Source organism: Carcharodon carcharias, chromosome 19, assembly GCF_017639515.1.
Source record: "Carcharodon carcharias isolate sCarCar2 chromosome 19, sCarCar2.pri, whole genome shotgun sequence".
Classification (NCBI taxonomy): domain Eukaryota; kingdom Metazoa; phylum Chordata; class Chondrichthyes; order Lamniformes; family Lamnidae; genus Carcharodon; species Carcharodon carcharias.
In genome coordinates, this window is record NC_054485.1 from 775,602 (window position 1) to 793,962 (window position 18,361).

The window sequence follows — 18,361 nt, forward strand, 5'->3', positions numbered from 1 at the left end:
TTCCAGGTATTTTTGTTTTTGTTTTGGATTTCCAGCATCCGCAGTTTTTTGCTTTTACCTACCATTGTCTCTCTGAAAAGCATACCCAGAAACATGATAAGGTCCCCCTTGTCCTCACTTATCACCCCACCAGCCTCCACATTCAAAGGATCATCCTCTGCCATTTCCGCCAACTCCAGCATGTTGCCACCACCAAATACATCTTCCCTTCACCCCCCCCACCGGCAGTATTCCGTAGAGATCGTTCCCTCTGTGACCCCCTACTCCTCAACCCCCTCCCATGGCACCTTCCCATGCAAACACAGAAGATGCAACACCTGCCCCTTCACTTCCTCTCTCCTCACCGTCCAAGGGCCCAAACACTCCTTTCAAGTGAAGCAGCATTCCTCAACTTAGTCTACTGCAGTCGTTGCTCCCAATGCGGTTTCCTCTACATTGGAGAGACCAAACGCACACTTTGCAGAACACCTTCAATCTGTCCGCAAGCATTATCCAAACCTCCCTGTCACATGCCATTTCAACTCTCCACCCTGCTCTCATGCCCACATGTCTGTCCTTGGCTTGCTGCATTGTTCCAGTGAAGCTCAATGCAAACTGGAGGAACAGCACCTCATCTTCCGACAGGCACTTTACAGCCTTCCGGACTGAATATTGAGTTCAATTTTAGATCTTGAACTCACTCCTCCATCCCCACCCCCTTTCCGTTTCTTTCCCCTCCTTTTTGTTTTTTCCAATATTTTATATAGATTTTTCTTTTCCTACCTATTTCCATTATTCTTAAATGTATTTCCACCCATCGTTTATCTATACCTTTTATGCCCTTTTAGTCTTATTTCACCCCACCCCCACTAGAGCTATCTGTACCTTGCTTGTCCTGCTCTCCATTCTTAATTAGCACATTCCTTTAGATAATATCACCACCTTTAACACCTCTTTGTTCTTTTGTCTGTGACATCTCTTGGTTATCTCGTCCTTTCACTGGCTGCTTGTCCCAACAAGCACTCCCCCCCCCCCATTAAACCAGTTTATATTTCACCCTTTTCCTATTTTTACATAGTTCTGTTGAAGGGCCATGAGAACTCGAAACATCAACTGTGCTCCTCTCCTCTGATGCTGCCAGACCTGCTGAGTTTTTCCAGGTTTTCTGTTTCTGTTTTTGTTTTAGTCCTGATGTGTTTGCTAAGGTTGTTCTGCTCTAGCACTTCCATTGTCTTCCAGTGTGAGAAAGCCAATGGGTGTGTTTGTTTGTTTGAACTGAGTAACCTTTTTTTAAAATATGGTGTAATATGAGCTTATATGTCAAATTAGCGTTTTCCTGTGATGTAAACCAAACACCCAGAGAGGTTGAGTGTTTATCACATCACAGAGTGTGTATTATAGTTGAGTGTTTATCACATCACAGAGTGTGTATTATAGTTGAGTGTTTATCACATCACAGAGTGTGTATTATAGTTGAGTGTTTATCACATCACAGAGTGTGTATTATAGTTGAGTGTTTATCACATCACAGAGTGTGTATTATAGTTGAGTGTTTATCACATCACAGAGTGTGTATTATAGTTGAGTGTTTATCACATCACAGAGTGTGTATTATAGTTGAGTGTTTATCACATCACAGAGTGTGTATTATAGTTGAGTGTTTATCACATCACAGAGTGTGTATTATAGTTGAGTGTTTATCACATCACAGAGTGTGTATTATAGCCACTTGTGCCTTTCCTCAGAAGTTGTATACATGCATTGTGTCTAATAAGCCACTTTTGTTGATGAGTCTTGTCTGCTTGCTACGTAGCAAGTTTGAGAGGCAATAAAACCTGCATTACTCAGGGCCTGCATTGCATGATCAGTTATAGCTTTAAAAATTGTGTAAAATCCCAAATAAAAACAGAAAATGCAGGTCAGCAGATCAGGCAGCATCTATGGAGAAAAAAACAGAGTTAAAGGATGGAAATGCCCCAGACTTGCACTAAGTACGATTGCGAGCGTGTAAAACAACGCTGGCTGCAGTGCTGGCTTTTCACATCGTATCGTCCCAAACCCGCCGCGTTAATTATGAATTCCTGGGAAACCTGCCATTTCCAAGACGAGCGGGCTTGCATTCGCCCGCCACACCATCAACTCGCTGCTTCATCACACCAGGCGCCATATTTAAAGTGCAGCCACACACACACACACCTCTCGGTGCTTCCAGCCGACAACTGCTGCACAGACCAAGTGGCCCTGAAAGGCAAAAAGACTGCAGCTCCCAGGTTCAATGACAGGTCCCTCGAGTGCCTTTTGGACACAGTGGAGGCTCGCCATAATGTCCTCTACCCCCGTTCTGGCCGCATGATGGACAGCAATCTCACTAATCTGGCTCGGGAGGCAGTGGCAGTGGTGGTCAGTGCCAATGCCCTGCAAAAGAGGATGGCAACCCAGTGCTGCAATAGGTTGAATGACCTCCTTCGTCCTGCCGGGGTAAGTCACTCTTCTTGTCACTCTCAACTCACTCACTCACAAACCCATCACATACCAACAGGGCCCTTACTCGCTGCCAGAACAAGGAACATCACCATTCACTCTCTCACACTCACCTTCATCTGCCCTGAGGATTGTGTACTCCTCCCATAGATGGGACCACCCACCACCCACACATTCCAGGCATACTCATCATCTGGCCTGGAAGGCGTCCTGCTTACACTCTCTCCATCTCTATTCATTAGGACAGGTTGGCACACAACAAGAGGGAGAGGTCGCAGACTGGTGGAGAAACGCATGAAATCAAGGTCCTCACGGACTTTGAAAACAGAGCCATCCAGCTGGCCGGCGATGACTGGGACTGGTCATGTACTGATGGTGAAGTCGGCAGTGCTCAACCAAGTGAGGATCCAGCACTGCAACATCCATCAGACAACCACAATGTGGGTGATGTGTCCTCTTTCACAGGCCCTTGCCATGCACTAGTCATCTCTCCTTGCTTTCTAGGCACATCTGGGAGACAGCCAATGGAGTCCATGACCCAGGGTCTCCAATCAAGCCCAGAAGAAACCTCTGAAGAGGAACCGGAAGGTACTCTCCCTGAAGTCCCATCACAGCACTCACCCACACCCTCCACCAATGCAGGGAAGCACTCCTCAGTGGGACCTAGCTTTAGAGTAGCCTTGGGATCGCAACCTGGTGAGCACATCACACTGTCTGATCCACGGCAGGTAGAGGCAGGGGCTTCCCAGGTCCCTGACACTCGGAGGACTGCTGGAGGCCAGAAATTTTCTGTGTTTGAGTCAGATGAGGAGCCTCTGGACTCGGTCATGTCACAGTTGCTGGAGCTGCAAAGGCAAGCTCGGGAACATCAGGAAGGGATGTCCGCTGCACTCCTCAGATTGCAAGGCACGATGGAGGAGTCCATCCACCTTCAGACTGAGGTGATAGCACCAGCATGTCAATGCACCTAGGTCAACTCTGGTAGGATGACGGCCGCCATGGAGACCTTGGTCCAGGACTTCTCTCTGCACTGCTGCACAGGTTGAACTCCATCCCTGATGCTATAGTTGGCCTCCAACAATGTGAACACGAAAGGTGGCAGGGCAGCTCGATCTCACTCCAGCTACTCCTTCCACTCAGCTGGGGGCTCCCAGGCACCCATAGGGAGGAGGATCAGCAGGGGTAACCCCCAGGGCCATCCACCCAGGTGACTCTGAGAGTGTCCGGCCCATCCGAAACGCCTCTTTCTGGGACCTCAGCAGCTCCAGCTCCACAGGTCAAGGAGGATGTCACTGCCACAGCAGGACCCTGAAAGCAGGCCGGGGCTCTCCAGGTCTCAGCCCTCCAGAAGATGCCTCCCAAGGTCATCACAGACAGAGCGTAGCAGTCAGCAGGCTGTCTACACCTCCGTTCTGGTTGTTTGGGGAGCACCAAGACATAGCGGCAGGGTTAGGAAAGTTAAGAAGATGTAGTTGCACAGCCTGGGCATGGGTGTTGGTCATTTGTACATAATATTCACTATTGTCAATAAACTCCTAAGAATGTCTCCCTGCCTGTGGCTCCTTGTTCTGATGAGTCGTGCTGTTGTCACTCAGATGTGAAACCTTTCTGCACAAGATAAAGGCAGGTGTCTCAGTCCAGGGCCTCTTCCCTGTGTCTGTGCAGCCTCAGACCACAGTGATGGTCCAGCCTCACACTCCCTGGGGACATTACTGATGCCTGCACCTCGGCTGTGCTGGTCATTGCTACCAGAATGTAGTGGGCAGGCCACAGAATTCTCTCATTCTCTCTGTGTGCTCTCAGCACCTGTAAGGTGGGGCTGGACCCCATCACACCAGTATCTGTGACCAGTGACACTATGTGCCAGCTCCTGAAGGGCTGAGGTGCTGAAGGCGGGCACAGCATCAGAACTTCTAAAGTTTCATGGCTGCGTCTCTATGTTGTGACCCTGATCACAGAGCGCAAGCGAGCTGCCCTCGGCCAGACGGGAGTCAGACATTCTCAGAGGCTGTGTGAAGATTTATGGAATGTCCTCACTGCATGTTGTCGTCATCCTGCAATCGAGTGACTGTTAGGGCCTCCACTGTGTCTCCATGACAGGCGCATTCTCACAGAGGGTATTCATACTGCCATAAGCCAGACTGAAGACACACGTTCACAGACGCAATGTGAGGATCTTGTGGTGTCACCTCACTGCAGGTCATCATTATCTTTCACAAATCTAGTAGTTATGAGTGTCATGAAGCTATTAATGTTTATAATATTTTGGAAAATATTTTTCTTTTAAAATGGAGGTTTAGTCTGTGGGTGTGTCTTAATTGGCTTAAAGCCAGCTAGTCTGGGTGCTTTGATGTGTACTAGTTTTGATATGTAAGAGAGATAGCGTGTATTTGCATTTTTTTGAATAGAGCATTCTAGACGTGGGGTGAAAACTTGACATCTTTCTAGCAGATACCAAGCAATATGTTTATATTACGAACAAAATTGGTATAATGAATGGCGTTTCATTGTTAAAAAGTAAAATTCAATGAGACTGGTGAGATTAAGACACACCCACAGACTAAACTTCTATTTTAAAAGAAAAATATTTTCCAAAATATTATATACATTAATAGCTTCATGATAATAATAGCTACTAGATTTGTGAAGGATTTTGACAAATGAGAATTTGAATTCGATCAGTGATGGTAGGTATAACTTCAGTAGTTTTTGGGTGTGTAGAGCAGAAACAAAGTAAGGTCAAATGGCAGCTGTAAGCCTCCAACTAGCCCCACAGTGAAAAGAACCTAATTTTGAACTTGTAAGGTGAAAATGCTTTGCCTGGTGTTTGGTTAAGTCTATGGGTTGCTGTTGTCTTAGTGAAGATTACGAATTTGTTAAAAGTTATGATAGTGGTAATTTGTAGCCATGTGTATATAATTTTAAACAAAAATAAAAATACCTGGAAAAACTCAGCAGGTCTGACAGCATCTGCGGAGAGGAACACAGTTAATGTTTCAAGTCCATATGACTCTTCAACAGAACTAAGTAAGAATAGAAGAGAGATGAACTGTGTTCCTCTCTGCAGATGCTGCCAGACCTGCTGAGTTTTTCCAGGTATTTTTATTTTTGTTTTGGATTTCCAGCATCCGCAGTTTTTTGTTTTTATCTTAGTGTATATATTTTAATCTATGTAAATTAATAAAATGTTTCACTTGGTTTAATGTAAAACCTTGAGAACTGGTGGTCTGATTCCTGAATTTAGAGTTGCATCTCAAACATAACGCTTAAAATTATAGGTTATGACAGTTGTTTAAAGTTTCCCTCTGGGATTTTTAAATAACTCCGCCTTACCAACTGCATCGGTCAGAACAATGAGGGCCTCCTGAATGTGCCTGCCTCGTCTAGCCAGTGCAAGGGCATCATTGCAGTCATTGTCACCTTCCAGGGCCTCCTCAACCTCATCCCCGTTGACATCCTCCTCATCGGAAGAGACCTCCAGCTCATCCATCTCCCCCTCAGCTAGCTCCTCTCCTTGTTGCAGCGCCAGGTTGTAAAAGGCGCAGCAGACGACGATGCGTGACACTCTCTGTGGACTGTATTGCAGGGCTCCACCAGACTGGTCCAGGAACCGGAACCTCATTTTCAGAATCCCGATGGTCTGCTCCACCAAGTAGCGAGCTGCAGCATGAGCCTCATTATAGCGTCGCTCTGCTGCAGTCTGAGGCTGCTGCACGGGTGTCATCAGCCACGGCCTCTGTGGGTAGCCCTTGTCCCCGAGGAGCCATCCCTGCAGCCTCTGTGGACCCTGGAACACGTCAGGGATCTGTGATCGACTGAGAATGTAGGAGTTGTGCACACTCCCTGGAAACCATGCGCAGACCTGCAGGATGCATTTGTGCTGGTCACACACCAGCTGCACATTCAGTAAATGGAAACCCTTGCAGTGGACACAGTTGACCACGCGTTGCAACAGAGATCTGAATGCCATGTGAGTTCAGTCGTTCGCACCCTGCACCTGTGTGAAACCTGAGATCTGGGCAAATCCAATCGTTTTTGCATCCTGGCTGTCCTGATCCTGGGCAAAAAGCACAAAGTTGTGTGCCCTCGCAAAGATAGCATCCATCACCTCATGGATGCATTTGTGGTTGGAGGCTGTTGTGGAAAATAAAAGCTAATAGTGTCGGGGGTAACATATTGGTATGGATAGTAGATTGTCTGTCTATTAGGAAACAGAGAGTAGGCATAAGTGGACCATTTTCTGGTTGGCAAGATGTAACGAGTGTTGTGTCACAGGGATCAGTGGTGGGGCCTCATCTTTTTACCATTTATATAAATGACTTGGATGAAGGGACTGAAGGTATCGTTGCTAAATTTGCTGATCATGCAAAGACAGGTAGGAAAGTAAGTTGCGAAGAGGGCATAAGGAGACTACGAAGGGATATAAAAAGTTTAAGTGAGTGGGCAAAGATCTGGCAAATTTAGTATAATGTGGGAAAGTGGGAAATTGTCCATTTTGGCAGGGGGCATAAAAAAGAAGCTTATTATCTAAATGGTGAGAATTTGCAGAGCTCTGAGATACAGAGGGATCTGAGTGTCCTAGTGCATGAATTGTAACAGATTAGTATGCAGGTAAAGCAAGTAATTTGGAAAGCTAATAAAATGTTATTGTTTATTGCAAGGGGAATTGAATAGAGAAGTGGGAAGTTATGCTTCAGTTGTACAGGGCACTGGTGAGACAGCATCTGGAGCATTGTGTACAGTACTGATCACCTTATTTAAGGAAGGATGTAAATGTGTTGGAAGCTGTTTGGAGAAGGTTTACCAGACTAATACCTGGAATGGGCAAGTTGTCTTATGTGGAAAGGTTGGACAGGTTAGGCTTGTATCCGCTAAAGTTCAGAAGAGTAGGAGGCAACTTGGTTGAAGCATATAAGATCCTGAGGTATCTTAACAGGGTGGATGTGGAGAAGATGTTTCCTCTTTTGAGAGAATCTGGTACTCAGGGTCTTGTTTAAAAATAAGGGGTTGGCCATTTAGGACAGAGATGAGGAGATTTTGTTTTTCTCGGAGGGTCATGAGTCTTTGGAACTCTCTTCCTCAAAAGCAGGGTCTTTGAATATTTTTAAGGCAGGGCTAGATAGGTTCTTGATAAGCAAGGGGATGAAAGGTTATCTGGAGTAGGCAGGAATGTGGACTTGAGGTTACAGTCAGATCAGCCATGATCTTATTGAATGGCGGAGCAGGCTCGAGGGGCCGAGTGACCTACTCCTGCTCCTAATTCGCATGTTCATATGTTCGGATGTCTCCAAATCATAGAAATACAGCACTTTGGTTTCCTGTTGAATTTGGGAGAAGTCAGCTATATGTGACATATCTCATACTTGTCCGAATGTGAGTAGAAACTGGAGCGTTCACTTGGCAATGATAACTCATCTTCTGACCCATCCTTGAATTGTTTATTTGAAAGGTATCTTCGATCCTTTATCCAGGAAGGATGTACTTAGACAACTCCGGCTCTTCAGAGTAAAGGTGGTCCAGACAGACTTCATTGTAAATCAAAAGTAAATGTCAACTTCATGCAAAGCGTTCACAAATTAATTAGAGAGTTGCTGTGTCTAATAAACTCCTCCCAGCTCTATTGCACTGCTTATGCTAATGTTGCATTCTTGGGACAGTTTTTTTTCTTTATTCTTTTGTGAGATGTGGACACTGGCAAGGCCAAGATTTGTTGCCCATCCCTAATTGCCCTTGAAGTGAGTGACTTGCTAGACCATTTCAGAGGGCAGTTAAGAGTCAACCATATTGTGGTGGATCTGGAGTCACATGTAGGCCAGACTGGGTAAGGACGGTAGATTTCTTTCCCTAAAGGACGTTAGTGAATCAGATGGGTTTTTACAACAATCAGTGATAGTTGCCATGATCACAATTACTCAGACTAGCTTTTTATTCCAGATTTATATATTGAATTTAAATTCCACCAGCTGCCTTGGTGGGATTTGAATCCATGTCCCCAGAGCCTGGGCCTCAAGATTAATAGGCCAGTGACAGAACCACTATACCACTGTGATTCCCCCCTGTAATATAGTGTCTTATTGACTAATCTACTACACCATTTCTATTTTAAATGGTTATGGCAGTAATATATTCTCATTAAACCTCACCTCATCACATGGAGAAACCACCACTGAGCAATTTCTTTTAAAATTTCTTAACAATACATTGTAAATATGTATGAAATATCTTACACAGCTCTTAACAGAATTGCAGCATGATATGGAAATATAGGAACACCTCAGGATAGACGGTTTGTTTATGGGCACATGTTGTGTTCATGCCTGATCAAATTGGAAGTGACTAAGGTGCCATATTGCAATCCTGTCTCAGGAAATCTTGGGTACCGGTTTTACAAAAGGTCCCGATTCAGGCGTGGAACCCTTATTAGCATATTATAATGAAGCCCGCATTTGTCCTGGGCAGCCACCAGGGACACCTAAAGAACAGTCCAACTAATAGGATGTTTGTGCACGCTGGCATGTAAGAAGCTGTGTGAAACTGTATGAACTGAACAGAGTCATGGGATGTTATAGAATCATAGAGGCCCTTTGGCCCATCGAGTTGTGCTGATCAAACAAGTACCTAACTATTCTAATCCCATTGTTATGTTATGAAATTGGACTTTTGGTACTTATTTCTGGCTTGAGAAATTGGCAAAACATGTGTCAGTTTCTACCTGATAAAAATTAAATATTAAAAATATTAGGTTGAGAAATATTGGGTTGAGAAAGCGATTAATAAGGCATACAGCATCCTGGGCATTATAAATAGAGGGTTGAGGATAGGCTGCCTAATGCTCATATATAGAACTGAGCCGATATGTCCCAGCAAATGGAGACAGACCTCTAACCTCCTCGCCTTGGCATCCTCCCACCTCTGTTGCCATCTTGAGCTTGCTTCGGAAGGCAGTGGCCTCAACACCTCACCATGAAAGTAGTGTGAGCGGGCATTGTCAGGCAGGTGGCATGGTCACAATATCAGGAAATCTCCAGACTCGCAATTGCTTTCTCAAAGGGGAAAATCCAGACCATTGAGAACAAATGCAAGGAAGTTATGAAAGACCTTTATAAATCCCTGGGCCTCGGCCTCAACTGGAATATTGTGCCCGATTCTGGGCATCAGATTTTAGAGATGATGCAGAAAAGATTCACGAGAATGATCCCAGGCTTCATGGGGATTTTACCTGAATGAACTGGAGAAGATGGAGTTGCTTTTTTCAGAGGGGTCTGGACGGAATAGGGAGTGACTTGCTCTGGGGATGGTGGGGCTGTCTTATGAAGAGAGATCGGGGAAACTGGGCCTGTATTCTCTAGCGTTTCGAAGACTGAGAGGTGATCTCATTGAAACCTACAAAATACTTAAAGGAACAGACAGGGTAGATGCAGGTAATAAAAAGAGAAAAAGTCAACAGCCCTGGCAGCATCTGTGGCGAGAGAAACAGAGTTAAGAGTCATACGGACTCAAAACATTAACTCTGTTTCTCCCTCCACAGATGCTGCTGAGTTTTTCCAGCGTTTTCTGTTTTTATTTCAGATCTCCAGCATTTGCAGTATTTTGCTATTACGCTAGATGCAGGTAAGATGTTTCCCCTGGTTGGGGAGTCTAGAACCAGAGGACAAAATTTCAAAATAAGAGGGAAGCCACTTAGGACCGAGATGAGGAGAAAATCTTTTACTCAGAGAGTTGTGAATCTTTGAAATTCTCTAATCCAGAGGGCCGTGGAAGCTCAGTCATTGAGTTTGTTTAAGTAGAAATTGACAGATTTTTAAATTCCAATGACATAAAGGGATATGGGGATAGTGTGGGAAAAAGGCATTGAAGTGGATGATCAGCCATGATCGTATTGAATGGCCGAGCAGGCTCGATGGGCTGATTGGCCGACTCCTGCATTCAATCTTGGATTATTATCGAAAAAGGAAGAATATGTAGGGTTCTGGTGAGCGGGACTAAATGAGTTGCTCTTGCAGAGACGTGGTGTGGCCGACTCTTTCTGTGCTGTAACCAGTCTATGATTCATTCTATGACTCAAAGAAGAGTCATATTGGACTTGAAGCATCAACTCTGTTTTTCTCTCCCTGGATGCTGCAAGACCTGCTGAGCTTTTCCAGCATTTTCTGTTTTTATTTCAGATTTCCAACATGAGCAATATTTTGCTTTTATTTGTTATAAGATTGAATGCTGGTTGAGTTTTTCACATATTAACCCAGGGATTTCCTGAAATATTCCCCCAGCTCAGAGCAGTTAAAGTATGGAACCAAAAATGGAATCCAAGACTTTGGCATCAACATGGCTTGAGTAGTGCCATGGAGTAATGCCCAGAGTAAATAATAAAATGGCACCAGCTTTATGAGAGAATATTTTTAGTCATTTTTTTTTATTCCACTTGATAGATTAGCACCAATTTATTTTAATAGGCAGAGGATGAAAAGGTACCTGACCCAATCCTGTCCATTTTATTATTAAGGGATAGGGGGCAAATGTGAGTATATGGAGTTCAGCTGCAGATCAGCCATGACATTATTGAATGGTGGAACCGACTCAAAGGATTAAAAGGCCTCCTCCTTTTCCTATGTGTTTTTTCCCAGCTGGTTTGGTTAAAATTACTTTCATAATGTTCGTGCAGGGGAACCAGGCTTTAGTCACATTTATAAAGAGTCGCTCCATATCAAGTATGAACTCAACCTCCTGAAGAGGATAAAAACAAAAAACTGCGGATGCTGGAAATCCAAAACAAAAACAGAATTACCTGGAAAAACTCAGCAGGTCTGGCAGCATCGGCGGAGAAGAAAAGAGTTGACGTTTCGAGTCCTCATGACCCTTCAACAGGGAGTTCTGCTGAAGGGTCATGAGGACTTGAAACGTCAACTCTTTTCTTCTCCGCCGATGCTGCCAGACCTGCTGAGTTTTTCCAGGTAATTCTCCTGAAGAGGATTTTGTGCAAAGTAGCTTCTAACTGAGACCTGACTCCTCAGTTATCCCTCTATTCTCATGTTAATGTGCACCACTACTTAACGCTGACAGGAAGTTGCCAGTATAACTGAACCCCTACACTATAAGTAAAATGTTTCAACAATGGCAAGCATTTTTGCTGGAGAGGATTTCAAAGAGCCAGAAGAACTAATGATCAGGTGTGGCCCACCTTGATGGACAAGGTGGGGGGTGGAAACAGGAAGAAGAATGTTACACCTGGTACTGCGCTCACTCATGCTGAACAAGGTGTGAAGCTGTATGAACTGAACAGAGTCATTCAGAATACCAGTACAACAATATACACAGGTTCTGTGATACATTTCATAGCTGGGAAGTCCATAAATTGAACAGGATATGGGGATCTTATGGGACTTGACAGTTGTTTACATAAGGTAGCTTAGTAATAACAGTACAAAGAAAGATGTTTGTATAGGTTAAGGAATTAAGAGCTGTTTCTGCTAATAATTCATTCTGCGTTAATGTGACAACAGCAGCGCTGTTCAACAGGGCAAAGGTTAACTGTGCTGCTATGGAGAAACTATGTAGGCATGTAGCAGGAACCTTGTACACAGAATTAACTAGATATAGCACTTATCTCCAGTACTGACTGTTACAATATTTCACTGCTAAAGCCTTGTGTGGTTTAGCAACTCCTGTCTTTTATTGTCCTTTCTGTTCAAAGAAAGAGGGTGGGTAGAAATTTATATATGCTTGCAGTGGAGAGGTGTCAGATTTCATGGCAGTGTTTCTTAGTACTTCCCAATGCGAGGAGTGGCCGACAGTGCGGGACTCGTTTCAGTGCCTCTGGAAGGTTAGGTGAAGAGCAGAGGAACTTGCTAGACCTCTCGTACTCCTGTGCCACGACCCTGCAGCATATCAGAAAAAATAAAGAATGAATGATCTGGAGGATCCTACAGTCTTGTGAAAACTAGCAGACGCGGTTGCTGGCTGCAGGGTGGAGTTAAAACCACAATTCCATTTACAGGATGATGTGGGATTAATGTGAGTCAGCAAACTGCATTGACATTCCCTGGTTTTGTTTCATCTGGAGAAGGGCAAATTACAAATGTGGAGCTGCATTTTCCAGGTATTTTGACATTCTCATGTTCACCAGCGACTGGAGTTTGTTGATGAACAGGTTGGGCACTCGACACAGGACATTGGATTATATTGAAGCTTGGGCCATGTTCAATGTGTCTTAATTAAGGGAGCACTATGAGCTGTCAAGCAAGCCATAAATTGTTCAATGACTGTTAAAATACTTATTTAGTTAGAAAATGCTTAGCGGTTTTGTATTTTTCCGGGACTGAAGTTATTGCTTCCAGAAAACCTTCCGATGTGGAAACTATTTGAAGTTCCTGTTGGGCTTTAGTTTGTGTGCGTTACTCATTCTGTTTGTGGCTGAGCACACCCAGGAGGCTTTTTGTTTCAGTAGCAGATAAGCCTTGGGACCAGGTAAAGCAACCGACTGTGCCACTCGACTATCGTGATGGATGACCTGTCTGGTTTGGAGGCAGTTGTGCAGAGTAAGAAAAAGTCAAAATCGGGCTCTTTCCGGAGGGCACTTAGCTGGCTGAGAATATCAGGACGCAAGAAAAAGAAATCCAAGAGCGAAGGGGACAAACCGACGTCTGAGCAGAGAAAAGATTCACAAAGTTCAGGTGAGTTGATTTGCTATTTCCCTTTCTGCAGTGACAGTGAGCAGAGTTCCAGGCTCGAAATGCTGTATTTTGACTGTTAAATCTGAGCCAGAAATACCTATTCAGACAATTTTATTTTCAGTTAAAACAGTCAAGGTCTTGATGACCTTGTTTGTCCCTGTGTGCGAAGCAAAAGTGAGCTCTAACCTGGGGCATAGTGACAACCTTTGTTTCTCTTTGCCACTCATTTGCACAAGAGAATGCTGGTTTCAGCTGGGAGATTAGATCACATGCAGAGTGTAAGTTGTTGTTCCTGATCGAGGATTTGACCTTGCCCATGTACACAATGCATTATGGGCTGCCAAAGCCTGCCATTTTTTTTCTGGAAATTATAGGGGGAACCCATCCCTGTTGTGCATGTGTTTCAAACTCAGATTTCTACAAATGATTCATTTCTGTTTGTATGGCTGTCTCTGTGTAGCAAATGGTTTGAGATGATAGGTATATGGGGGCCTGAGCAGTCCGAGCCCAGAGAGATGGGCTCGGGGTGGTTGGGTGGTCGAGATTGGGATCATGAGATTGTGCATTGTTTCTTTGGATTGTATTTGAACTTGCAGCAATGTGAAACCTACCTGTCAGGTGGGCCTGGCCTAAGTCACACAGGTACATCAATGTAAGTTGATAAGGACTGGATTTGATTCGGGGTATGACCTGAACTCTCCATGACACTGTGAATAAGACAACACCCATAGAAACACTTTTTTGTGTGACAGTTAAAAGTGATTTGATAAAAAGCTTTGATAAAAAACATAGCCAACTGAATCCATAGAGTTTTGAGCATCACCTATAGTGACTGCTTTTGAAGTGAATTGTGATGACTTTTTAGGGAAATTGGACATTGTCAATGAAAGGGGAAATTCAGGCCGTATGGACAAACAGTTAAAGGAAAATAATTTGATTAAATTGCCATTGTCGTTTGATGAGAATATAGTAACATTTCACACACTGCAGCATCTCTTCATGCAGGCTCAGGCTAGTGTTTTATATCCTGTTGCTGGTGGTTTTCATCTATAAATGGCCTCTAACTTTCAAAAGTACTTTTCAAAAGTACACTTAACCAACTTGAACCACAGTTTAACAATCTATATGCTATCTATTTGACAATATTTGTCACAACTTTGAAATTGTGAAATGTCAATGAAATTTATGGCTTTAAAATTAAAATGGAAAAATAGTCATCAGGAAATAGCAAACTGAACAAAAGTTAGGGCTAATTTTCCAACTGCACATGCTGGTATTCTGAGGATATTTATGTGAAGAGGTGAAAGACAGTTTCATTGTATACACTGTTTTCTAGAGTCAAATAAGTTAATACTGATTAGCAGCAAAGATGATGGGATGTTTAATCTATATAGATTTTCCCCTCCCTCTTTAATGACACTACTGTTATTGAGGCTGTTAAAGGCATTTTAGTGATTTGATAGTCAAGTATATTGCTACTTTTTGTATACATTAGATTGATAATAAGCAGTTTATATTACAGCAGAATTTCTGAAGCTTGTGCTGTAATACAACTGAGGTCACACTGGTGCCAGTAGAGGCATCAAAATGCCTCCCTCCTTGAGCAGTATTTCTAGGCTCTGCTGCAGGAAGGCGTTGGTGGAAATTGCAGGATGCTGGCAGCTGCCGTTTTGTTTAGTCGCAGATTGTCTCAACAGCTGGTGTAGCCACCAGGACACTGGAGAAGATGTCCAACTGGACACTGAATCTCTCTTACAATATAAACATGGCAAATGTAGAATCATGGCCACCTTTCAGATATTGCTGAACTGTTTCTGCTGGTCATTGTCAGTGAAACCATATCAATGAGAACCTGGGATAGAAACTCCCTGTAAAAGAAAGAAAGACTTGCATTTTTGTAGCATCTTTGATGACCTTTGGATGGCCCAAAATGCTTTACAGCCAAGAAATACATGTGGAATTATGGTTCATTGTTCGAAGGCTTCTCTTTTTCTAATCAGTATGTTAATTGGAATGGGCCAAGAAGAATTAATAAAGATTGCACTTGGAATTTAATTGTTTTAAATCCATGTATGGATATGAAGGAATAAAGCCTAAGAAGCATTAACAGACCTAGAAATGGGTTGCAATTGCACTCGCTGAGTAGATGGATCATAGCAGGGCTTAAAATGGGAAGAAAAAAAACATATTTTTAAGAAGAGCATCCTTTGGCTTTTAAAGGGAGTAACTGGGAAATTTGATTTTTAAAAATATTTGCCCAAATAAGGATGGCGTGCAGCTTCGGGAGAAGCAGTCATGTCACAATGACATGATACATATTAATCTGATTAATGTTATTGTACTGTTTGTGTACAAGTGGGAAAATAAATCAGCAAATACTTTTTTTCAAAAATTTAAAGCAGGTTGTGGGTTCATAAATAGACTTTATTTTCATTTACTTCTCAAACTCCAGTGACAAACATTCAATATTGGACATGTGTAACAAATTGTGAGATCGTAAAATCAGTCAATGTGTCCAAAGCTTGGAAACAGTTCAGGATATGAAAGGGTTAAACTGCGCTGTTACGGCAGGAAGTTTGAGCAAAAATAAATTGGGTTTCAGTTGTGTGCTGTAGCCTAACTGAAGCGAAACCAGTTTTTGGATCCCCAACACATTAGCCAGCTGTGTGCCTTATCAATACACATCGTGCTGTGCTAATGTGCTTATGCCATTGTATAACATGGCATTCAATTAAAAATGTCCCATTGCTGAATTAAGTCAATTGGGCAATTGGAGCAAGTTTAGTTAAACTTACTTTGAATTTGTTTCTTCATTTTGAGCTCTTTGATTTCTTTAATCAATTTGGTTTATGTCAGTAACACATTACCTGTACTCTTGAGTTTATTACTTTCTTAGCAAATTGTTGTTACATTAATGTTAAATTATTATATTTTTATTTTGTTAATATCAGGTTCAATTATGTTCCCAAAAGGTTTTGACTCATAGTTGGCAGATATTCTACAAGTGTTGGCCTCATTATCTCACCAAAGTGGCCATTGTTCACACGTAAGACTTTACCAATGAGGGTATTGGATTGTGAGGATAATTATCATTGAGCTTGAACTCCACCTAAGCTGACACCACACTTGTTCATTTGCAGCTGGGTTTCTGCATAGACTGGGCGCAGGAAGGCCAAACAATTCCCCTTTCCTTAACCCATGAGTCTAGTTATACCATAGCTCAATTTAACTAACTGAGCGTATACCAGGGAGCAAAGCTGGCTTCCTCCGATCTGCATGACTCAGCTATTCATTAGATAAACTCACATAACCTATTAGACTTATTACATCTTCTATAATATACTTTGGCCAGATAACTGATAGAATTTATATCAAATGTTTTAAAGCACTTTTTTCCGCTCTCAGTTTTGTTCTGTCCTGCCCTGATGGTGCAGTCACATGTTGGGATACAGCTCTGGCTGCCTTACAATACTTCACCCATCTAGCCATTCTTCAAGCCAAATACCATCCTGACTTGGCAATGTATCGCAGTTCCTTTATCATCATTGGATCAAAATCCTGAAACTGGCCCCCGAACAGCACTGTGGGTATATCAACACCACACAGACTGCAGTGGCTCACCAAAATCTTCTCAAGGGCAGTTAGGGATGGGCAATAAATGCTGGCCTGGCCAGTGACGCCCACATTCTGGGGATCAGGAAAGAAGTGAGCCCAGGTGATTATATCTACCTGCTGTTTATATAGTAGAGATGTCACCACTCTTCCCGTCATCCTCTCATGTGTCAGGAGGCTGGATGTGTTACTGGATGTGAATTGCAGACTGGCTTTTTTCTGCTTCCAACTTTTTAGCTAAGGCATATTGGTTGAGATTGCCTCATTCAGCAGAGAGTAGGGATCTCCCAGATATATATGGTTCAGTTCAAGTCATGCCTACCAGATTAGGCATCATTAAAGCCTTTGATGTTCTTTGTACAAATTCCTTGTTAATAGAGACATAAGCACAGGGATATATTTCAGACACAAGCTTCATCAGCTGACTTCATATCGACATGGTCACTGCAGGGTTCTCCAGTCTAAGCTCATGTTTTATTTGCATCTAAGTTGAATCAACTGGTTGTATTCCATTCTTCACATTGCTACAGTGATTATCAGATACTTGCTAAACTAATAAGAAAGTTTCCGATCAGTGATATACGGGCTGAATTTTATTTTAATGTCACTGCTGCTGTTTCCAGTGCAGTTTGTGATTAAAATTAAAGGTCCCCTGGGCCATGGGGACAGTAGCATAGCACTGATGTTATAAATGGAGAGGCCTCAGAGACATGAATTCACCATGGCAACTGTAGCTGGTTGGGTAGCATTCTCACCTCTGAGTCAGAGTATTGTTGATTCAAAACCTCTCCAGAGATCTGAGCACAGAGTTCTCCTAAGTGCATAGAGCTTTGAAGCGGGGATTTGGTGACTGAGGGAATTCAGTGAAGAGGGGAACTATAAATTAACTAAGAAACATAATTTTAGTTAACACAATAAAAATGGCAGGACGGGTGATGTGTCATGGCTGCAGGGTGTGGGAGCTCCTGGAAGCCACTGCAATCCATGGCAACCACATCTGTATTAAGTGTTTGCAGCTCAAGGAGATTTGGCTCAGAGTTAATGAGCCGGAGGCCGAGCTGCAGACATTGTGACACATTAGGGAGGGGGAATGTTAGCCAGGCAATGTTACTCAGAAAGCAGGTTAACCCCCACCCTTTAGGTTAGTGTTGTCTGATTTGCTTAATAGTCATGGATTGGAGGGTGTGACTGTGAGACAGGTAGTTAAGGGGATTGAGAAGGTGGGAGTGGAGGAGCCTCAGCCCACGCAATTGAGCAAAAGTTCAAGGTTCTTGCATCTTGTATGGAGAAGAGCCAAGGGCTGTAGTGTGGATGAGCAGAATGACCATGGCACCATGGAACAGGAAGACATTCAGGTTGGGGGAGTTAATAGGAATGTAGTGGTCGTAGGGACGGTACAGGGAATAGACACAGTCTGCAGCTAAAAGCTAGAATCTAAAAGGCTGTGTTGCCTGCCCAGTGCCACTGTTCAGGACTTCTGCTCAGGGCTGGAGAGGAACTTGCAGTGGGAGGTGAAGGGTTTTGTGGTCGTGGCCCATGTAGGTACCAATGACATACATATGACTAGGAAAAAAGTTCTGCATGGGGGATATGAGAAGCTAGACACTAAATTGAAAAGCAGA

The 18,361-nt window shown here is 43.4% G+C and overlaps 1 protein-coding gene across 1 annotated transcript in view; it reads left to right on the forward strand.

Annotated features, from left to right (window-relative positions):
- The first annotated feature begins 12,261 nt into the window (after window positions 1–12,261).
- Window positions 12,262–18,361, forward strand: part of LOC121291689 (uncharacterized protein KIAA1522-like) — a 236,115-nt gene continuing 230,015 nt past the window's right edge. The window contains exon 1 of the mRNA XM_041213180.1: window positions 12,262–13,127. Coding sequence (XP_041069114.1) covers window positions 12,956–13,127 — 172 coding nt within the window. The 5' untranslated portion in view covers window positions 12,262–12,955. The remainder of the gene's footprint in view (window positions 13,128–18,361) is intronic.